Consider the following 22,635-nt stretch of genomic DNA (forward strand, 5'->3'; position numbering starts at 1 on the left):
AAAAAAGAGTCGGCAGTAACCCCGAGCACAGAAGTCAAAACCTTTTCCGACAGAAAAGGTGTGAATGAGGCCGTTTTTGTAAGACGAGGCCAACATACCCTCCCTACCCGCCCGCCCCGTGCGGTTCACCCTCACAGACTCCTTCAAGCCTCCGCAGCCCCGCTGAGCTTCCGGCAACTGCTTATTCAGCGGCTCCACCGGGCCATCAAGCTCCACTTCCAGAACTGCACCTGGCACAAAACCTCCCACCAAGAAAAACCACAGCTGCCTCTACCTCCCACCCAACAACGACTCCACACGGAACCAAAACCACTCCTCACCAACCCCCACAACACCCACACCCGACCTTCCACCTTACACACCGCCCACCAGCCCCGCCCAGCCGCTAAGCGTGCGTCCCAGCCCCGCCCACCCCGCGCCCTCCGCCCCGGCCCCCGTGGGCACGCATGCGCCTCGAGGTTGGCCCCCTTCACATGGCCGCGCACGCGTAGAGCCCCCCGCCGTCCTATTGGCCAGCCCCGCTGCGTGCTCAGGGGCGGTTCTTCTGACCCCTCAGCCGTCTGCGTCGCGCAGGCGTAGTCGACACTGGCGGGCCCGGCTTCAGAGGAGCAGGCGCGTTGCCTACCCCGGCAAGCCGGCCGGCTGCTGCACAGGCGCAGTGCGGACCCTTTCGGGAACGTTCTGTCTCGCCACAACCTTCCTCTGCAAGGGAAATCCTGTCAGGGTACGGGCCACCCGCAGCCCCGGTCCTCCCCGCGCCGCCGGCGTCCGGGCCTTCCCCTGTTTCCGACTCCTGCTGTAGCCCGCGCCCCTCTCCGCACAGCCCATCCCTCTTCTACAGCCGGCCGCCCAGCCCCCGTAGTCGGGCCGCGACCTCCCTCCCCCCCCCAACCCCTTGCCCCCTTCTCTTTTTTCCTCCCCCGAGCTGAGCCGCTTCCCTCTAAAAAAGAAATGCCTGGAGCCGGTCTCGGAGGCCTGTCCTGCCCTGGGCTCCCCGCAATCTCGGCATGTGGCGTTGAGGAGGGAGCCTTGCTCCATCCTCAAGCGTCTTCGCTGGAGCGGCGGACATGGGCCCTCCGCGCTGGGGGGCAGCTCTCCTCGCCCTTCTCTTCCCTGCCCTGGTCCCACTGAGATCGGCGGGCGGTGATGCTGGCCAGGATCTTGCGGGAGCGGACCCGTCTAGGTTATAGTGGGGCAGGTGATGGTCTTTCCCTTTCTGAGGTGCCGGCCTCGCCTCTTGCAGCTGCCTGGAGCTTCTCATTGAGACAAGAGTTCTAGCAGTGGGAGTGCAAGGGCAGAACAGACTGCTCCGAACCACAGGAGAGGGACGGAAGGGGCTGACAGGAAGATCTTCATCCCTGCAGCGCTGCTGCTAGAGTTAGAAATCTGCTGCCTCTCCTCTCGGTTTCGTTTGATCTCCTGGAGGGGAGAGGTGAGTTGTATTTCCCTCTTGTCGTGCTGTAGCAGTGGAGAAAATAGGCTAGCATGCAAGCTGCAGAACTTTTTCAGGATGGCTTCAAGCCCCAGCTGACTGCTTGGTTTATTTTACTTGAGACTCAGCCCTGTGAAAAGGCCCACTGATGGAGAAAGAGATTAGCACCGTGTTAACTGCGCGGTTCTCTCTCCTTTGCTGCAGTGCCCACTTTCACCGCTGTCTCCTGCTCTGCCTGCTCCTGCTTTCAGCATGGTAAAGAAGAATACTATCCCCGATGGGTAAGTATTCCTCATACTAAGCAAGAGGCAGGAGCGGGCACAGCCCTGCCCACAAAGAAGGGGCACTGACTGCCCCAGGCGCTTTCTTGTCACAAACATCTTCACCACCTAAAGCGAGGTAAGGTAGGTATTTTCTCCAAGACAGGAACAGCCCAGCCCTTCATCCCCCAGGTGAGTATAATGCTCTGACCTGCCTGTGAACACTTCGCCATCAGCCAAATACAGTCCAATCTTCCTAACCTTATCCTCAGGTACATACACTGGGGAAATGGGGAATAGTCTTATCTTTCTGACTATTCAGGTGTTTGCTACCAGGAGTGGAGGAAGAGCTGATAAGATGGGAGCAGGTGGTTGCATGCATGTGAACAAGGAGTATTTTTATGGATTCAGGTCCAGAAATATCCTTCGGTTTTGTTTTTAACAGTAGGACAACAAAAATGTTTAATTAAAATAATAACAAAAAGTAATTTAAAAGCCCCAAATGGCATTATACAAGCTTTCTGATGTCTTGATTGGGAGTGCATATGTGGATCACAAAACAGATCTATCAGTTCTCCAGCTCTACTGGGAAGAAGAAGACGGAAATCCAAGTTTAGAAGTTTAACCCATGTGTTAGTGCTGACATCAGTACAAACTTCTTCAATAGGAGAGTGTGCCGAGGTATAAAAGCACACTGTAATGGGACAAGAACTTGCAGTTTTTATGTTACTTGAGGCAAGGTTGATGTTGTCCTGGTTTCAGGGGAACCTTCTGAGGAGGAGCAATAAAATACAAAAAGCATGGTTTCCTGCAAAATCTGTTAGCCTAAAAGCAATAAACAGAAACAAAAGTTGAAGAAATTTTCAAAATAACTTCATGAAATTTAGAAGTTTGTTTTCATAGCTGACAAACTCAGAGATTAAAATTAGAACAAAATTTAAGAAAAGCTATGTAAGTTTGTCTTTTCTCTGAAAGTTTCTATGAAATTTCAGTTGAAAGTTGGACAAACTTGAGCTAACCTGGGTTAGGTTTGCAAGCAGTAATGCAGAAAGCCTGAAAAGAACTAACTGTCCTCCTTGGTTTTGCCATACTGGGAGATTATTACTAAAACATAGAGAATCAAGTGTTCATTTCTCCCTTCTTTTTTCCCCTTGCATTTGAACTGGAGCTTTCAGGCTACATGCATTTCTCAAGTATGGAAGAAGCAGTGGACTGTACTTTGGCTTCTGTGATTGGAAACAGCTGTTTTTCTTTCAAGGGGAGAAGCATCTACCGTGGAATAATTGGTTGTCAAGTTTGTGCTACCATGTGACAGAATTCATGGTACTGAAGTGCTTTCAGCTTCTCCAGCAACTCACTGTTTGATAATATTAACAAATAAGGCTAGACATCTACAGTATCAGGGTTTTGGCAGTAAAGGGTTTTAAGGAATTGTCAGTCTCCGGATCTCATGCAGCAATATATCGATGTCATCCTTGTGCTAGCACAATATGTTACAGACTTTCACTGTGATTAGTTTAGTACACCAGGAAAAAGTAGCAGTGAATGCTGGAAGAGGGCTTAAGGAAAAATAATTTTAACCTAGGTGTCCTGCACATGCAGTTTACTGGCCCCAGAAATAGCTGTTGGCAGAACAGCTATTGAGATTGTGGTATGCTACTATAGCATAGGGACCAGTCTAGGTGGTAGCATACTATGGAAGTACAGCCTCGATCATATCAGTACTGTAACAGCAAGAAATCTAACAGTAATAGTGTTTTTAATGATACTGCAAGAGAAACTTTGCAATTGACAAACAAAAGGAAGCCACACTATGTACAGACTTTTTTGATTATCTGTTACTGCCTCAATTCTTTATACAGTTCTTAAAGAGTCTCAATCCAAATTCTGTTCCGCTAATTAAAGCAATAGAATAACTTTGAGGTTCATTTAAGTTATAAGCAGCTAGGACTAGTGCAACTGAACAAGAAATGTTGATTCTGTTTTCAACTGGTCAGCTAAATACTATCACCTTTTACAGTATTGTCCACAACGTACGTAAGTTGCTTTTATGTAAGGGTTGTGCTATAGCATTGCACAACCTTGCTTGATATCAGCACTATTGGGTGTATTTAAAGTAGTATCAAAGTGATATTAATTGCCAATGATGTTACTGGGTGTGTTGGTCTTGTACCTTGTTCTTAGTCCACTGTCACCTAACCCATGTTTGGGTTAGGTGAATGTTTGATCTGATGGTATTTGTACCATTTTTGCTCCAGCAGTGCGAGGAGGGGGTGCACTAGAAGCAAGATATATTCTTCCTGTATTCCTTCATAGCTAGAAGTGTTTCTTTTTTCTCAGTAATTCCAGCAGTGGGATCTTTTTATTATAAAGACAAAGCTGAATTATTTCTGCCTATGTACTATAAACATATTTGTTCAACTGTTTTTTTTCCTGTGCAGTCTTAAAAGCATCAGCATTTTCATTTAGACAGGATCATTAAATACTGCGGCAGAACTGATTGGGCATGTTCAAGGGTGGATGAGAGAGAAGGGGTACCATAAGGTGAGAGTTTATTTGTAAAGTAAAAGTGCCTCTTACCATCAGGCATAGAACATTTGCACTGGAAAGTATGGGATGGAGAGAAATTACTTCTTATAATACCCAGCTAATGGTAACATTACTGTAAGTGTGTAAGTGTTGAAGGCCCATATCTTTAGTACAAAACACCACCACAAATATAAAGCTATGCAATTACTTCCTGACACAGTAAGGAACCATTTCTCCCATGCTTTATATCCACACTGTTTTTTACAAGCTAGGACTTACTTGTATCCCACTTAAAGGGGATGAAGAAAAGCAAAGTGAGACATCTATGTAGTGACAGATGATTAAGAGCTATATTCCCTTCCTTCTGGTTTTGACCCGTTCAGTATGTGTTCTGTCTTGACAGCATGTCATGGTCTTTGCACATCTGTCTTCAACAGAGTAGTACCGACTGTCTGTCTAGAGAGTTACGGAAGCCGCTTGGAAAATAATATGGAAAAATACCATAATTACTCTGTATAGGTATTACATTACAAAGGTTTTTACTCCTTTTTTTAGCATATACTAATGTAAACATCAGTTTCATAAGCAGTCTGAAGTGGGTTTAGGCTTTAGAAAGACCAGTATTTGCCGTAGAGAGTTTGTAGGATATCTCTTGACAGTTTGCCATGCTCTGTGTTTTTGTGTAACTCTGTGATTGAGATCTGACAAACTTAAGACATGAATCTTTCAAATTATTTCCAATTCAGTGGTTCTGTTGTATGGTACTTACGAGTTATTTAGCAGCTCTATGTACATTAAAAATGTACATAATATCTTTATGTGAAGCATGCTATTTTTCTTCTAAAAAGATTGTGGAGTAAATAGTAAGGTATTTTGCAGTTCATTGATATGTAGGTTTGTATGTTTCAAAACTTACATAAATTTGCTATCACTTTTTCACTTGGGTTTTTTTTTGACAGCAACATGTATGCAAAATATAGCTATTATAATGTTCTCTGCTTGGATTATTATCTTGGTGTTCAACATACCTTTGAACTTAACTAAAGAGGCTTCAGAATGAACACTGAATTTTGCCTTACTCAAATTTACTGTAAACTTGTCTTTATCATGGGCATTTCTATAATGTCTTCTCTTATCCTGCTTGAAGCTAGAGGCTGCTATGTGGGCCCTGTTGATGATGCTTAGTTGTTTGGTTTTGGAGTTGATTGTTTTCTAAAAGTGTTTTGGTTTTTTTTTAAGTTTTTGTTGCCTTTTTTTCTTTTTTTTTTTTTCTTTTATCGTGCAACAGATGCCATTTCACTGGTTGCTGCCATTACAAAGCATATGACTGCTGGATTCATGGGTTAATCTAGGTCACATATCTTGAAAACTTTTATTGGATACATGAAGCTAGTTTCTTTTCTGTTCTACTGAATATATCTGAAATGTTTAGATTAAAGAAAAAGACAATGAAACATGCTTGATTTTCATTTATATTAAAAAGGACAAGCAGAGTAATACATTTCCATGTAAACTAGACTTAAAAATCTTTAACAGATTGGTTGTCTGGAGTCTCTAGTATCAGTAAGAATTGTATGTAACAGGAAGTCTCTCAAGCATCACAGAAATTCCAGAGGGAAAGGAGAATTTTTTTTTTATTTTGATTTCAACACTTTTCTCAACTAAAACCCAATTCTTTTATTTAGAATGGCAGGCAAAATTCTGCCTGTGTTTTAAGGTGAGTGGTGGTAGCTGGGGAGTGATGAAGACAAACATGATAGGGAAGTGGGAACTGCAAAAGCTAAATAGTAAAATAATTGTTAATTTGTATGTTTTGTTGACTTCCAGGTCTTGATCTGCATGTAGTCCATGGATTGATTACCTGTTTGAAAACTTAGAAAAATAAAGCTGTAATTGAAAATGGATTGTGTGCACAACATGTCACTTTTTATTTAGGTGCTGTAGTCTCTTAATTACATTCCTGTTTGAACATGCAAAATTTGGGGGGTTTTGTGGCTTCGATAGTTTAAAGTTCAGAAAAAAATTAATTACCACATTAGGCCCATAAAAGGTTATCATAGCTATTCTTGTGCAAACTTAAGTTTGATTTGCAGTTCTTTTTACACGCTTCTTGAGATTCTGAAGGGAGATTATTTTGTGAAGGGACAGAAATATCACAGATTTTAAGATGATAGTTTGCTTTTTGTATGCTGACCTAGATTATCTGCAATTTGACAATGGTAGTGTTTTGTAGATAAGTTCTCAGACTTTAGTTTCTTCCTGGATATGCCTTCTGACTATTATTTGTGTTGGGAAGCTGCAGTGTTTCTTTGAATTTCCATGATTCCATTTTAGATTCTTATCATAGCATCTTTCTAATGTGAATTCCATTGGTACTATGGGCAGAGCTATTTGATGCAACTGCCTGGATTTATTTCTAGACATAGAAATAAATTTCATGTCTGTGTCTCAGTAAGATACCACTGCCTCTTTTAGGAAACTCTTCCTGCCATCTTTCCGCTACTTTACGTCCAGCATGTTTTTTGCTCAAGCTTTGATTACCTTTTAGTCATCAGTATAGGAATGATAACAGTGCCAAGTCTTGTGTTAACACCTTTGACTCCTGGCTGTCTTCTGTTACTTATGTTCAAGCAGAACACAAATCATGTGTCACAATTCTCATTCATACTTGTTAAAATGTTTATTTCAGCCTCTGCTCATGAAAATCCTGCGTATGTGACCACCTGCCACTCCCTTGTCTTTGGTAATTTTTGCCTTTATCTAGACTTCTGTCAGAGTTTTACTTTCTTTAGTCCCTGTCACCTATAATTCCCAACCAGATTCCTTTGTTGGCAACAGAACAAATTTGAATTCATTTCCTTAGCTGACCTTTACTTAATCTCAGTCTACTGTTTTCTACTGGTTTTAGTTTGAGATAATTTTTAGTTCTGCAGCAGTATGCTGACATTTCCTTTTTAAATATAATTTTAACGCTAACATGGAATACCTACCCTTTATATATTTTGATGAAGAGTGCCTTCTGTTTGTTTTCTACCATAGAAGTGTCAGCAGCTTTCAAGTTTCTTGCTGATTATGCAGATTTATTTCTGGAAGGATTTAAACAGCTTTAAATACACAAGAATAAAAGTCCGAAGTTTATTAACATCTGACAATAAACTGAAATTCTGGTGCATTGTTCTGTCAATCCCTTAATCTGAAAAAAAGGTCAGAATTATTACAAAACCTTTTTTACATGCTAATGACAGAAAATTAGATTTTTAGGCCTTTTTAAAAAATTTCTTACTGGCTCCTAATTGCTCATATTTATGATAATCATGGTTTTCCATGAGAAACCAGGTTAAAAAAAATCTGAATTTCTAATTCATGGCATCTTTTAAGTTGTCTTACTACATAAGGTAATTGATCTTCTGTGGTTGGGACTTTTTTACTTCTGCCTTCCTTCAAAATGTTTCTAAACATATAGATGTGAATATGGCTGGCTGTCAAATTAAGTCGTACTTTTGTAAAGCGTTTCATACATTTTATTGGTAGAAGTAACACCAAAGAATAATTGAACTAGGTGGAAGAAAAAATACTGCATTCATGTTTGGTTTATCTCTATGACAGCATTTGCTGCACTAGTTTCTATATCTCAAGGTACAGTCCATTTTCTAATCATATTTGGAAGTGTAAGAGCAAAAGCAGGAGGAGTATTTCCTTTTTTTTTTTTTTTTTTTAAATAAAGGCATGTAATTTCCAGAGGTATATAAATTAGCAAGGAGCAGAAGCTGGTATTAAACCTGACTTTGTCATTAATTTTAACAGTAGTTCAGATTAAATATACATCTAAATAAGGTTCACAGCATTTAGGAACTTTCCAAGATTGAGTAAGATAAAGTGTGCACAGAGTAGATATCACAGTTTAGCCTGTAGATTTTGTTTAGCTTTTTTTTTTAACTGAGCACTTCTTGCAACTAAGATGTTGTGGGGTTTGTTAGCATCAGTAATATTTTCAGCCCTTTTTCATTGTTTGTGATCTTTTCATATGCATATATGTTTGTGAACGATTCATATACAATTTATCTAAAACTAGAATAAATGGAACATAGTCTGAAATTTTTGTTTCCATAATTTACAGCTAGTATACAATGACCGGACTCCAAAGTTTACAGGTTTAAAAATTCACTTTAGGGAGACTTCTCAAGTTAGATTGCTTCTGTAATACCAAATCTGTAATTTTCTGAGCAGACTGCGGTGATTGAGAATGTGCTCTTTTTTTATCCCTGTAATTAACTGTCCTAAGCTAAGGAAATACCTGAAGTAGGAGACTGGTTTTGTTCACTCATTGCAATTTATGAAGTATGAAGTTCCTTCAGTAATTTAGGATTTAGTGAAAAGGTTTTACTTCAAATGTCTCTTTGTGATTTAATCTCTAGCTTGTCCTTATACCTTCTCACCTTGTATCAGTCTTCTACATGACAGCTGTTTGTGACAGCCTTCCTAATGATGAGTTACTGCTACTCCTTTATTACTTAATTTGTTGTCCATTAAACCAAGCATTTGTAAGTCTACACTATAAGTCTTGAGTACACTTCTGGTTACCATGCTGTAAGTGTTCCCCTTGTTACTTCCAAGCATCTACGAATGGTAATGTTAGTATTTATATACTGTGACAAGAACAATTATGCATATTTCTTTGAGCATTTTGCTAGCCAACATTTAGTTTTTGTTATGGTCCCGTATAGGAATTGTGAACAAAGTGAAATACTTGGTAGTTAGACTACTTTAAAGTGGAGTATTCAGTTTATTTTATAATTTATGTGGTTTTATGGAAATCAGAAAGGAATCTAAAGGCTGATGGATGCTCCCTTTGACGGAAGAGATTAAGTTAAGCATTAATTCACAAATTGTAAGTGAATGGGCACCACTGTTAAAGACTCTTACAAAAAAATATTTTGTATTTTAGCAGTTGAGGTATAAATGGAAGAAGACTATGTAGATTTTAAGTCATCCATCTGCATCTTCATAAAGGTCATAGAAATAATTTGTCCTCACATGAGAAGAAATAAAAGTCCTAAATTTAGTAAGTTACCTCTTTGAAGGTAAAACTAATATGCTGATTAAATTGTTTTCCTCTTCAGGTCAAGCTTTTCATACTTTTTAAAAAAACTGAAATATGATATATCAAGAGCTTTTTTCAGTGCAGTGTAGAATTTGTGAATACCAGTTCTTTGTGGTTTTGGAGTTAACTAGTGTTTTGATTGTTGTAACAAATTTTCACCTTAGTAGGTGCTTTTTGCGAAGGTTTGGTGTGATGAAATATTCTCGGTATTTTTCAAAATACGAAGAGAAAGTTCAGTCAAGAATGTTTCCTTGAAAAAGCAGTATATTACAGAGTAAACGTATTTGCAAAATCTTGCAGCTGTGTTATTTTTAATGGAAGTAAATTTTGCGTTTTGTTTTCAACTGAGTGATGGATACGCGCCTGCGGTAACTTTTTAAAGGTGTCTGATTTAGCCAAGTTGAAAACTTTCCACCAACTGTAATAGAACAATATTTTTTAACCTGTTGAACCTAACTCACCTGCTTTGTTTTACATTGGTGCCACTTGGTTGTAAATGCAATGTCCTGCTATTCTGAGGAGAGGAATTTTTTGGAATTTGAAGAATAATTCTGGAATTTGAAGAAGGAAAAAAGACTGTTTTCAAATGTCCTGATGATACCTTGAAACCACTTCATGGAATAATTGCAGATTTGGGCATTTAATTATACTGTATGATAACAGCAATTATTTCTAAGAAGTATTTTCTTTGTGGTGGTGCTCTAAGGAGAATAAAAAGTCATTTTATTATGGCTGCTGACTTTAGACTTCCAAACAATAAAAATATATTTTTTTAAAACTCTGTATTGTGCTAAATAAGCTTCTGCCCTGATCAGTGCTGTAGCAATATTCTGTTCATTTTCTTGCAGCATCTTCTAGGCAACTCCATTTCTGTTATCCCAAAATAATGCTGATTTGTTGTTTTTATTCAAATATATAATAACAAGTTTTTATAATTCTCCTAAAAAGATCTTAGTTTCTTGGTAAAGCAGGCAGGCTACTAATGGTAGATGGATTTAAAAAAATATTTTACTTGCATATCAGGATTGAATTGGTGATATTTTCAAACTTGTGCACATCATTTACAATTGCTTCTTATGTGGTCATGGAATTTTAGGAACTATTTGATCCTTGTGTTTGGAAATCTAACCGTTAATATATTATGCTAGTAGTTACATGGCACACCCTAGGAAAAAAATAAAACTATCATATCTTTCTTGCAGAAGTTTGAAATAACTATTATATTCAAAGTACATGAAATACAGCACCAGATTTGGCTCATATTTGTAAGATAATTAACATAGTTTGAAATAACTTATAATTTTAAAGGAACATAATTTGTATGTGTTTTGGTTTACCACTATTTTAAAACGAAATTTAAAAAAAAAGGGTTTTTATGAAGTTATGGGTGTTGTCTGTTGAATCATGTCATCTGGAGATATTTAACAATAAATATTTGTTTCATTACAGGTGGCGAAGTTTGACACCAGTTGGACAGCCTATACCAGGAACTAGATTTATTGCATTCAAAGTACCTTTAAAAGGGGTATGTATAAAAAGTAACTACAGATTGGTTCTGTAAAATATGGTACAATGAAGAATACTATGAATATTTATGCAAACTTAAGGAAAGTTTTATGGTAAAATAATTTAATCAGATTTAGCCCTTCCAGTCATTTAATAGTGGCTTTTTTACATAATATTCTATTTTTTTTCCCTTTCTTTAAAATTTGTATTTGGTGTTACTCTTTTTTTATTTATCTTTTTAAAATCATAAAATCTCTATAATCAATCAGCACAATTCATTTGATCACTAATAAGTGGCCTAAATTCATTATGCTATTTAACATCCTTTCATGACTGTTGTAAGAAAATTGTATGGAAGGGGTTATGATAGTAATAACAATCTAGGCACTGTAATCCAAAATACAGTTTTATGGAACTGAAGCACTCAGTAAAGGATACTCATTAAAGGATACCAGCCACTGCATTTCTTTTAAAATTACAAAATTTCATAAGCAAAAAGCTTAAGTGATCTGGAGGAGTGGAGTATATTTATGAAAGAAGTCTTAATAGATTTATTAATGTCTTAGTGCTTCCTTTAGATTGTTACTAACATGGAGTGCCATCTTAATCTATAAAATAATCAGATCTTTTAATTCTTTGTGGCAATACAAAATGTGAAGGCTGTCTTTTTTAGACTCTTCAGTTCTTTAGTGAGTTGAGGCATAGGTCAAATAGTGCAAATTTGTCCTTCTACGTAAATTAACACAAGTGGTGTCTAAATTTTCACATGACCTTGCTTCAGATACACAGGAAGTAAAAATAAGGTTATTTAAAGTTTTGTGGCTAGACATAACTTTAGCAGTTAAGAGTAAATAGTCTGTCTAAGCTGTTGACTACAGATTGCGCTGTAGTATTCATAGACACAAAATTTGTTTTTTTGGGTGTATTAGTGCCCATTATGTTTTCAGTCACCATTCAGTTCTGCTTCCTGCAGATCCTTTTACAGCTTTATTATGATGGTTTGGTTACTTTGACACAAAGGATCTCATATGTGACGTTAGTCATGTTCTCCATGGATGGATTGTACAGTCGTGTGTTTTTAACAAGACCATCAGTGAACAGATCTAGAAGTGATATGAAATTCAGTAGATTTATAACTAGCTTCTTTGCTATTGGGGTATTTGAGAGAGGATATTTTTGTGTCATCAGCTCTTATAATTCCACTTGATCCAGCTCAAATGTTTTGCATAGATGCAGTATTCCAGGCAGGATTTGATCAGTGTAGGTACTTTCCGTTCACTGTCCATATCACTCCAGATTTCAGAGAAAGACACTTCATTGCTAACTTTACTCTTTTCCTTGCAGCTCCTGTGGTAGTCTGGAAGGAGCTCCACCAGAGATCATAGAAAGGGCAGGCATTCTCGGAGAATATTTATAACAGTATCATGAGTAGGCACTCTGTCAGTGTGTTGCTTACTTCCAGTCCTGCTGGGGCATAGATCCCTTTTCTGTGGAAGTGTCTTTCAGCTTGGCCAAAGTCTGGTACCCAAGAAAGCAAAACATGTAACATTTCTGTCCTTTAGGTTTGTTCAATGTCAACTGCGCAAGATACAGAAATTACAAGTCTGCCAGAGACTGTGTGCTTGAAATTCATGGAATTTCTGGCAGAATACATGTAAAATGCGTAACTGGCTAAACTATGATGTCTTTGCAAAGATCGGAAGTAGTATTATTAAGTTGGTGGAACAGACCTCCTTTGCTATCTGTTAGGAAATTGATGGTTGGTCATTTCACCTGAAGGGACAAAACATAGTTTCAGTATTTCAGGACTCAAGGTTTATTGTTTTAGCAGTAGATATGCTGCTAATGAAGGCTTTAAGGTCACACATTTACTTGCAAGGATTTTGACTTTCCTTTCAAATTGTCATTGTAATGCTAACAGTAACACTGTAGTATAAGGTCTGGGCAAGTTCTTTCCCATGCCATTAGAAGGAGTTTAGAATTGATACAGATTTCTCACATTCTCAAAGCCCAATTAAACACCTAAACTACTGAATACTCAGCAGGAATTTCTCAGAGGATTCCAAATAGTCTTTCAAAACGCAGTTTTTCATAACACATGTGACTGTTTACTCAGTCAAGCAATATGTTTAGAGATGTCTTAGTTTTGTAACTTGTATTCCACCTCAGTGTGTGTGACTTCATGTAGTAAAATGAAAAATTCTTTAGGATTCTACCATAGACATTTTGCAGATTCTCTATTGTCACTGCAAAGTTAGGAAGTTCAGTTTCAGATTTTACTAAAACTCACTGCTGAAAAATGATGAGATAATGAACTTGGGTTCATTTTGTTTGAACCTTAACAACCTCCACTGTTTTCCCAGCAGTGTACCAGTATCTGAAATACATAGGACTGAATACTTCTATATGCTTTCTACCCAATTGTTTTTAACTCGAGCTTCCTAATCACGTACGAGCTTTGATAGGACTGTCCTGCTGTTTATTCCTTAATTTGGTTTCCTGGTTCTGTTCCTAGATGTGAGATAAATGCATGCTAGCATCTTAGATTATAATCCATACAGTCAGAAGAAGAAATGGTTAGTTACTCTATACCATTTGTGGTTCTAAGAGGTATATTGTCTGTGGCCGCCTTCCTTTCTATTAGCCTGAGTCCAGTCTCCTTGAATTTCTTGTTGACAAAGGAACTGAGAGGCGGTTGAGACTGCTGCATCTTTTGCCACTGTCTTTATTGGTTGTGGCTGAGCCTGTGTCAAAAGGCTGTCACAATGGACAAGTGCACCATTTAGAGAAAATCCACTCTTGCGTATATGAGGCATTTTCATACCTAAAGAACACATTTCAAAAAACACAGCTAGAGTAGAGTGAGTAAACATTTTTTTCCTATTTTTTTCTGTCAAATGAAATTAATTGTTCATTAATGCAGCTTTCTTCGTAACCACATCTTAGTCTTACTTAGTATTTCTCAGTGCTAAATGACATGCAAGTACACTCTGCCAAGAGATGAAGCAGGGATAAAAAAGTCTCCACATTTGTAGGGAGAAAGTTAAAACCTTTAGAAGAAATAAACTCTTCTATCACAGCTTCTCATGGTTTGTGTGAAATGCACTTAATTTTGTGTTACTCTGCCAGGTAAAGTATGTTTGGGGGAAGCTGTGCTGTTTTGCTTCTTGCTGATGTTTAGTTACTTAAAAATCAGTATATACATGCTGCTTTTTGCAAGATCTTTGTGCCTATCAAATTTGTGCTTATAATAATATATGTTAAGATTGTACAAGAGGAAATTCTCACATGTTTTCTTGCATTTTCATCTGAATAAGAATAAACAACAAATTCTTGCTTTCTGTTTATTTGGTTCCTTTTATCTGTATAATACATGAGTGTGGTTCTGATACTGTAAACATTCCCTCTTGAATACTGATGTTTCCTAGTCCTAATTAAGACAGCTGAATATTACAAATATCTTGTTACTAGAACTTAAAAAGGAAATAAATATTTTCTATTTTCCTTGCAGGCAATTAACCAGAGGCTTACCCCAACCCAGAAATTTACACCAAAAGACTTAATAGCTGCAATGAAAGCCCTAAATGTGGAGCTTGGATTAATTATTGATTTAACATACACCACACGATACTATGAAGTTAAGGTAATATAAACAATAACAGAATTAAATAGTTACGTCAACCTTTATTTTGAAGTATTTACACATTTGCTTACCTTGAATTGGAATAGACAGGTAAGCCATCTAGTCTTATTTTGTGTTCCCAATAGAAAATAAATGTTTTACTGCAGAGGAAATAACTTCTCCAGGGAGTTGCATTTATGGCTTATTTGTGTTATGGTAACTTAGGGTAATGGATAAAGACTTCAATATCGGGCATCACAGAAAAGGTGCAAAAGACTTGCAGTCTATATCCTAAAGACGTGCTTACTTTTTCCTTCTTTCTAACTGATCTTCTGTAGAATCCACTAAGAAAGTGTACATTTTTAAACTACTTAATCAATTTTAATTTTTTTTCCCAGTATAATCCAAACAATTGTGATTAATCAGGCTTCTATTGAAAAGCAGAATAAATAGCAGTGCTATAACTGCGTGCTAATATTTGAATGTACATGGGCTGTAAGCATTAAGGGGGTGAATATGAGAGTATATATCTGATTGTGGGTGGGGAAGACAAATATTGCTTATAATTGTAAAATGGGTTAAAATGGAATTACAGGAATCTGCTCTGGTTTAGTTAATGTTCTGCCTTATTAGCAGGGGTAAGTCTTCTGTAAAAACAGGGATTTTTTTTTTAAGATCAGGTCTTTAAAGTGGAAATGTAAATGGTAGTCTATGAGAATATATCTATAGAATTGTGTCAAGATTGTTGTCAATTTCTACTCAGGATTTGAACTGCTATTTTATGTTGGCATTAAGGCTTATTGGCACTTAAGGCTTTTCATTGATGCAAGACTTCAATAATTTTTTTTTTTTTTTCCTTGTTGCTAGGATTTGCCTAAAAGTGTGCAGTATAAGAAACTTTACACTGTTGGACTTGAAGTCCCCGATAATGCTACTATCCTACAGTTCAAAAAATGGGTCAGAAAATTCCTATGGGAAAATGCAGGAAATGGTAAATATCAGGACCTTCCGCTGTAAAACCCCATAAATTATATTTCAGTGCTAACTGTATCATTTATTAATTTCAATAGATAATTTGTGACACCAGGGATATCAGACTTTCCATAGCACTTTCCACTTTATTATCATAATAAGATAAATTATGTGAACCACTGCATGTCTTTTTTGCATTCAAAACGTGTCTTAAAAAAATTACTAGTAACTTAAATACCTTTCCTAATAGTATTTGAATATACATCCAAGTAACTGCAGCAAGGCTTTCATCTGTCTGACCCAAACTGTCTACCATCAGCTTAGTGTTGTAGCTGCCAGCCCTTTATGGATGTTCTAAATAGCAGAGGGTTTCTGTGGTGACACTAGACACTGATATGTGTAAGGAATTTAAGTCAGTTTAGTCTGCTGTAGGAGTATTTTGATTCATGAGTCATTAATGCCTTCATAGCCTAGAAGTTCTTAAGATCATTTTACTGTCAGTATCGATGTTTCCACAGTGTGGCTCTGCTCTTAGTATTCATTCAGTAGTACAGTTCTTGCTGTATAAGGCACTTTCTTTCAAAATAAATTTGCATTCATTTTGCTACAGCCTGTTTGTAGCTTTTACCTTCTCACTTTTTTTGCTGGTGATTCTTTATAGGCTGATTTTAACTGTCCATTGAATACTGGAGGACCATTCTTTCAAGCTTTTTCATTTTCTCTGGTTACTTTGGCATTTTCTGTGAGAAGGTAGAGATACTAACTGCCTAAGCATATAGAGTTTTTGCTGCAGAGCATACCTGTGTTTTTGCTGTGGGTGATCAGCTATTTTGTGAAGGAGACCTGACCTACATCTTGGGTATGAGAGCCTGAATTTGAAGTTCTGGGAAAAGGAAAAGGTATGAGAAGAAGCCTTTGTCCTTGCTCAGGAAGTTAGCATTTAAGTTCTTCCTTTGCTTTTTTTTTTTGTTTAGGGAAATTACTTGGAGGTTATGAGTTTTCTTCTGGTTTTGATCTAGTAATTTTCCTCTAACAAACAAGTCTGTGTTTGAATCTCAGTATTTCTGATTCTCAGAAATAATTTCTTCCTGGATGAAGACCTGCAGTTCCAGCTAGCAAAACCATTTTGGCAAGGGTTTATGTAACTTCAGAGTTGGAAGAACTTTTATTTTTATGTTAATTTACTCATTGAAACTTGTCCTCTTGTTTTAGATTACTACTAAAATTCCTCAAGATTCTTCTTACAAATAATTTTTGAGAAGTTGGGGTATTTTAGTGTCTGAATTGCCAGGACATATATGGCAATAAAACTGTCCTGTGGCAAGCAGTTGTATTTTATATCATTTAAGAATTTGTTAAATTCACATTTTGAAGACTGTCAGTACGTCGTACCTGCTACAACCTTCTTCTTATGACAGTTAAAGATTTTCTTCAAAAATCTAGCTCAAAACTCTCAGTTAATATCCATTTATTAACTACAATTAATACAGTTTTGACCTTAAGTATTGTTGCTCCCCATCCCAGTTACTGTATTCAGTATCTCAGATCTGGTTTTACAGGCTGACAAGCTTCTTACATCCCTTCTCATAAACATTTTTTGTGACCATCATAGTAGCCCGTCCTATATATGTATAAATATTATTTTGATTTTTCATTAAATATGGGTAAGTAGAATTGTATGAGATAGTGTGGATGAGATTTTATCAATGTCTTACATGACCATATTAGCATTTCCCTATGTCTGTTGGAAATACCTTCTTTGAAACACCCTTGCAATAGTAGGAGATTCTGCTTTTTAGCTTTCAGTTGATTAGCATAACCTTTCCAAAAAAGACAAGATTTCTTTAGAGGTTGCTCGTGCTTCTTTTCTCCATGTATTTCATGCTCCTAGACGCTAGAGGCATTATGTGTATTTTCTCCTTTGTGTAGGTTTTAAAAGAATCTGTAAGTAAAGTTCCTCAATTCTACATTTATTTGTTTAGATTTGCTTTCAAAAACCATATGTTACTATTTTTCTCTTGTTACTGTGGCCAGCCACTTTACCTGTCATCATTCCTCTTCCTTTTTCCCTACGTTCTGCAGAGTTAATCTCAGTCTTCACAGGTTTGGAAGTACTGAGCTAACTGCTGCTAGAAATCCAGCATGAAGAGGACACAGTCTGGATGTGTCTGTTGTTTTACAGGCATGACAGTATAATTTTGTATTTATTGTTACTTTCCTAGAAAAGTACCAAGTTTTTTTTGCCTTGCACTGACTTTTTAGTAATTTCACTTACTAAAGACTGTTCTCCTTTTTGATAGAGAAACTCATTGGCGTTCACTGTACTAATGGAATTAATAGAACTGGCTACCTTATATGTAGGTAAGTGTTGTATAAAGACAGAAATTGTTGTTCACAAAAGTTAGTGTCCTTATATTAATCTTAATCCCTTTGGGATGATAATATAATCATATTTTTCTTCAGGTATCTTATAGATGTTGAAGGCTGGGATCCAGAGGCAGCGATCCAAGGTATTTATACAGTTTGAACTAAGGTACATGTGTAACTCACAGTTTCTGCAATTGTATTCATAAATACTACAAGTCTGTGTTAGTAACTTTAGAGTTATTTCATATGCTGTCTTCCACAGATTTTATATGACTGTTGATTCTCTTTGATGCAAGACTTGAGCATTAGCAAATTGACAATATAGTGGGAATATGTTTCAGCTATGTAATACATTTTTTCTTTTGCTTTGAAGGGTTTTGACTCATAGGTTGCTACCACTGCTAGTTTCAGTTGTTAAAAAATACTGCTATTGTGATGTCAGCTTGCTGAAGTATTAGTATCAAGTTTGAATTGTTTGAAATTCATTATCTCATGATGAACAGAAACCTGCCTTTCATATTTTTGTGGCTCAGTTTGAGCATGTTTCATTAGACTTGTATCTCTTTTTCCTTAGCCTTTGGTGATGCTAGAGGTCATCGTATGGATGGTCTTGTATATCTCACAGATCTCAGAACACAACCAATGAGAAGGTAAACACAACAAAGGCTGTTAATTGTATCCTTAACATTTCCTGTACGTCTGCTTGTATTTTTAAAAGTTCACTTCCACTCATAAGCCAAAATTAACCTTAAACCTTTAATATGCAACTACACATATAAGACTTCAGATAGGAATTACATGAAGCGCAGTGTACTTCATTCGCCTTTTGAAGTTACATGGTTCAAAAGATTTTTCTAATCTGACAACAACAAACTACTGAGCGTTGGTTTACTTCTGTCATACTCTTAACAAGTGTATGAAGTCTATTCTCATTATAAGCTGCTGCTGCAAAGATACCTTTAAGAGTTATATGATCTGTCTGCTGTTGTTGGTATGATAGAGCCAGATATTAAAAAAAAAATAAGATAAAAAAGTACAACAATTTTAGGAATAAAAAAGTATGGGAAAGTGGAAAATTGTTCTGAAACTCCTCTGTTCATAGTAGTGTATCCCTGGTGTCTAAGAATTTTACACTTATCATATTCACCTAAGAATATCTAACCTTTACATTTTCCAAAGTTATTTGTACCAATGATACCTTGTAGCAGTAAATCGATTTTAAACTTAAAAACTGATTTGCATCTTTTTCGTTTTAAGTGAATGCCATTTATTTTACTGCTACCATTGTTTCATAGTCTGTGCATGATGAAGTTAGTCCCATGTCAGATTTTTTTAATAGGTATGGTGCTTGTCTCAAATCCCTTAGGATGTTTTTCTAAGCTTAAGAAGTTTAGGTATTCTCTTTGCTTTCCTTGCAGCCCTTCCCCAAATACATTTACAAGATTAAAATTTGCTAAGTTATGAATGTGTAAATTTAATTCAATATGCAAATATTTCTGTCATTTTGAACTGTAAAATTTTATGTGGGGTTTTGTTTTTTTTCTCACTCATTAGTATGGTTTAAAAAGGAAGCTTATGTGAGATGTATTCATTCTTCTTAGTAACCTTGGAATGGATGTCTGGGATTCAGATGAAGATATTATTCCCCCACCACATGCAATGGAAGGACCTGTAGAGCGGTTCCCAAATGAAGATTTTCAGGGGTAATAGGCTGAAACATGGAATGAAAAGCCAAACCAATCACATAGGGGAAAATATAATTGTTTCTTATTAAAAATACTGGAGATATTTTAAAAGATTTTATAAATATAACCTACTGATCCAAAATAAATTTATAGAATTTGGTTAAACAGTGAAAAGATGAGGTGGGGAAAAAAGGGAATGTGCAGTATTAGAAGCCTGCAAGTAATTAGTTCACTTGGAAAAAAATAGAGTTTTACTTTGCCTGTCCTTTTTTATTTTACAGTAATCTGCAATTATATTTTATTTATTTGGAATCAATGGTTTTGCCTGTTAAACAAGCACTATAGAATTATAATTGAATGTTTGTCACAGCTTCTACTGTGACATTTAAAGTTTTATAATCTTACTTACTTGGATTCTTAGTAGCTTTGATACATTTGCAATATCTTTATATCAGTTCTTTGTTAAAAAAAAAAGTTTTCATTAATGACTTGTAGCTACAATGTTCTATTTAAGACAAAATCTTCTTTACAGGTCTGGGAAAAGATTAAGAATTTATGATGACCACTCTCATGATGATTTGCAAGGACAGATACAGTTGAGAGATTTTGATTTCATTAACAAGGGACCTGGACAAAGACGAAGACCTTTTCATGACCATCATACTCAGGATGACTTAAGAGCACCAATGCAGATGAGAAATTGGGACTACAATAGGGGACCAGGACAGAGGCAAAGATCCTTTCCTGATCACCAGTTTTATGATGATTATGAAGAAGATATTCAGTTGAAGGACCCAGATTTCAGTAACAAGGGACCTGCACAAAGGTTGAGACCCTTTCATGGACACCAGTTTCATGATGATTTACAGGCAGAGAGACAGTCAAGGGACACTGAATTTAACAGAGGTCGTGGACAAAGGCAGAGATCTTTTCCTGACCATCCATCTCATAAGGAGTTGCAGGAAGACAGGCAGTCAAAGGATTTTGATTTTGGTAGCAGGGGCCATGGCCAGAGACGAAGACCATTCCAAGACCATGAATCTCATGATGAATTTCAGACTCAGATGCAGATGAAAGAGTTAGACTGTGTCAACAAAGGTCCTGGCCAAAGACCAAGATCTTTCCATGACTATCAGTCACAGGATGACTTACAGTCACAGATGCAATTGGGAGATTTTGAATTTGTTAACAGGGGTCGTGGGCAGAGGTTGAGGCATTTCAATGATCACCAGCCTCGCAATGACTTAAAAACAGAGATGCAACTAAAAGATTATCATAATAAAGGTCCTGGACAAAGGCGAAGACCTTTTCATGACCATCAGCCTTATGATGACATGCAGGAACAGACTCGGTTAAAAGATGGTAATAAAGGGCATGGACAAAGGCCAAGACCTTTTCATGATCATCCAGGTCATGATGACTTGCCACGTGAATGGTGTTCTGACAGGTAAAGCATCATTGAGCTGTAAAACCACAATTAGAGACTAAAAGTGTTAAACCTCAGCACTTCTAAATTAAATGTCAGATGAATTCATTTAAAAAGAAATAATTTGAAAACAATTACTCATCCTTTTAAAATCATATATAAATGATCAGTTAACTCTTTATTTTGACATATGGAAGGAGTGGAGTGTTGCATCTTTGAAAGCCAGTGTTTCCTGAATTAGAAGGTTGTGCTTCTTTAAGGCTTATATGTTTCCTTTATCTTTTAAGAGTCAGCTTGAAACAAAACTCTGTCCTACTTTGCTTTTTTTATAGAAACTTATATTTAGAAAGCAATCCTCAAGACAGAAGAGGATATGAAATTTTATTTATGCCCTTGGCCAAACAGCAATAAACAGTAATGCAACAAGGAAGTTTGATTTGCATTTGTTTATTCCATGAGTTAATAATTTGTTAGAAATCCCTTTGCTTCTGAACTTGCATTGTATTTTCCCAAATACATATATCACTTATTAGTAAACCTATTGGACTCTGACATAATATTTCACAATATTTTTAATATTTTGGAAAGTATTTCTGATTTTTAAGTAGATTTTAATTAAAAGTAAAAATATTTCATTTGATAAACACATATTTTCAAAGCTTACAACTGTTGGTACTCTTCTTAACATGCAACTCTTTTGGTTAATTGCAGAAGTCAGTCTTTTTCTTCCCATGAAAATGTACCAGAACCTCATTTCTCCTCATCTCCTTCACTTCACAGAGATTATGGGTCTGATAATGATGAGTTTAACAGAAGTTATAGGTAAATACCAGATTTCGTACGTTGTTTTCTGACTTATCTTTATACTCTCCCCCCCATTTTCATAAATATAAAATACAAATTAACTGCACGGTGTAAAAATGGATCTTAATACTTTTGCTTAAATGCAGCTTAAACCATTGAATCTGAACACAGAGCAAATAACGTGGCTGATTTGTGGTCTGTCTATAATTGAGTGTGATTATTAAATGGGTTGAGAACCCCTGATGTAAGTCATTGGCATGACAAGCACAGTTCAGGCACAAAACATGAAAAGCTGTTGTCAGTAAGCAAAAAAGCAAAATAGAGATGCTGTATTTAAATCTTCACTGCTGTCTACAACAAGCTTATGAGTTTTGCTATGAGGAAGGTCAGACACTGGAACAGGTTTTCCAGAGCAGCTGTGAAATCACCACATTGTATCCTTTAAGATACTCAACTCAGCCGGATATGGCTCCTGCATAAACTCTTTTAATGAGCAGGTGGCCCTAGGTACTTCCAGAGATCCTTTCCAGGCTTAAATTAATCTATGGTTCAGTGAGGGAGAAGATTCTAAAATTACAAAGATTGTTCTGAATTGGCTTTATACACCACTTATTTTACAAAGCAAGATACTTGAGAATAAAGAGAATCCAAACCAAAATATGTGTGTATTGTATATGCATTTGTAGAGTCTTCCATATGTATTTTGTAGGAGAGTGATTCTCCAATTGCAGAAGAATTAATATTTAAAATATTTGGCGCTATAAATCCGAAGTATATTATTGCCTGATGAGACTATGTACTAGAGAGCTACTGTTGCGTATTATTCACAAAAATGAAAACATGGCCTTAGGAACAAAAATAGCCCCTAGGTGAATAATCCTCAGTAAACAGGGAATAGAAACAGCACTTGGAAAAAAAACATCTTCTAGTA

The 22,635-nt window shown here is 36.7% G+C and overlaps 1 protein-coding gene across 1 annotated transcript; it reads left to right on the plus strand.

Moving 5' to 3' along the window:
- Positions 1 to 64: 64 nt before the first annotated feature.
- LOC130595480 (uncharacterized) lies at positions 65 to 20,925 on the plus strand. Its single transcript, XM_057402242.1, has 11 exons — positions 65 to 78; positions 190 to 724; positions 1,637 to 1,713; positions 10,772 to 10,847; positions 14,340 to 14,471; positions 15,318 to 15,441; positions 17,723 to 17,783; positions 17,886 to 17,932; positions 18,364 to 18,439; positions 19,391 to 19,492; positions 20,007 to 20,925. Exons 1-11 carry the CDS (start codon positions 65 to 67, stop codon positions 20,923 to 20,925), a joined length of 2,163 nt encoding a protein of 720 aa, XP_057258225.1.
- The last annotated feature ends 1,710 nt before the right edge of the window (positions 20,926 to 22,635 follow it).

Source organism: Pezoporus wallicus, unplaced genomic scaffold, assembly GCF_028554395.1.
Source record: "Pezoporus wallicus isolate ANWC-B61680 ecotype Strahan unplaced genomic scaffold, APGP_CSIRO_Pwel_v1 contig_6787, whole genome shotgun sequence".
Classification (NCBI taxonomy): domain Eukaryota; kingdom Metazoa; phylum Chordata; class Aves; order Psittaciformes; family Psittacidae; genus Pezoporus; species Pezoporus wallicus.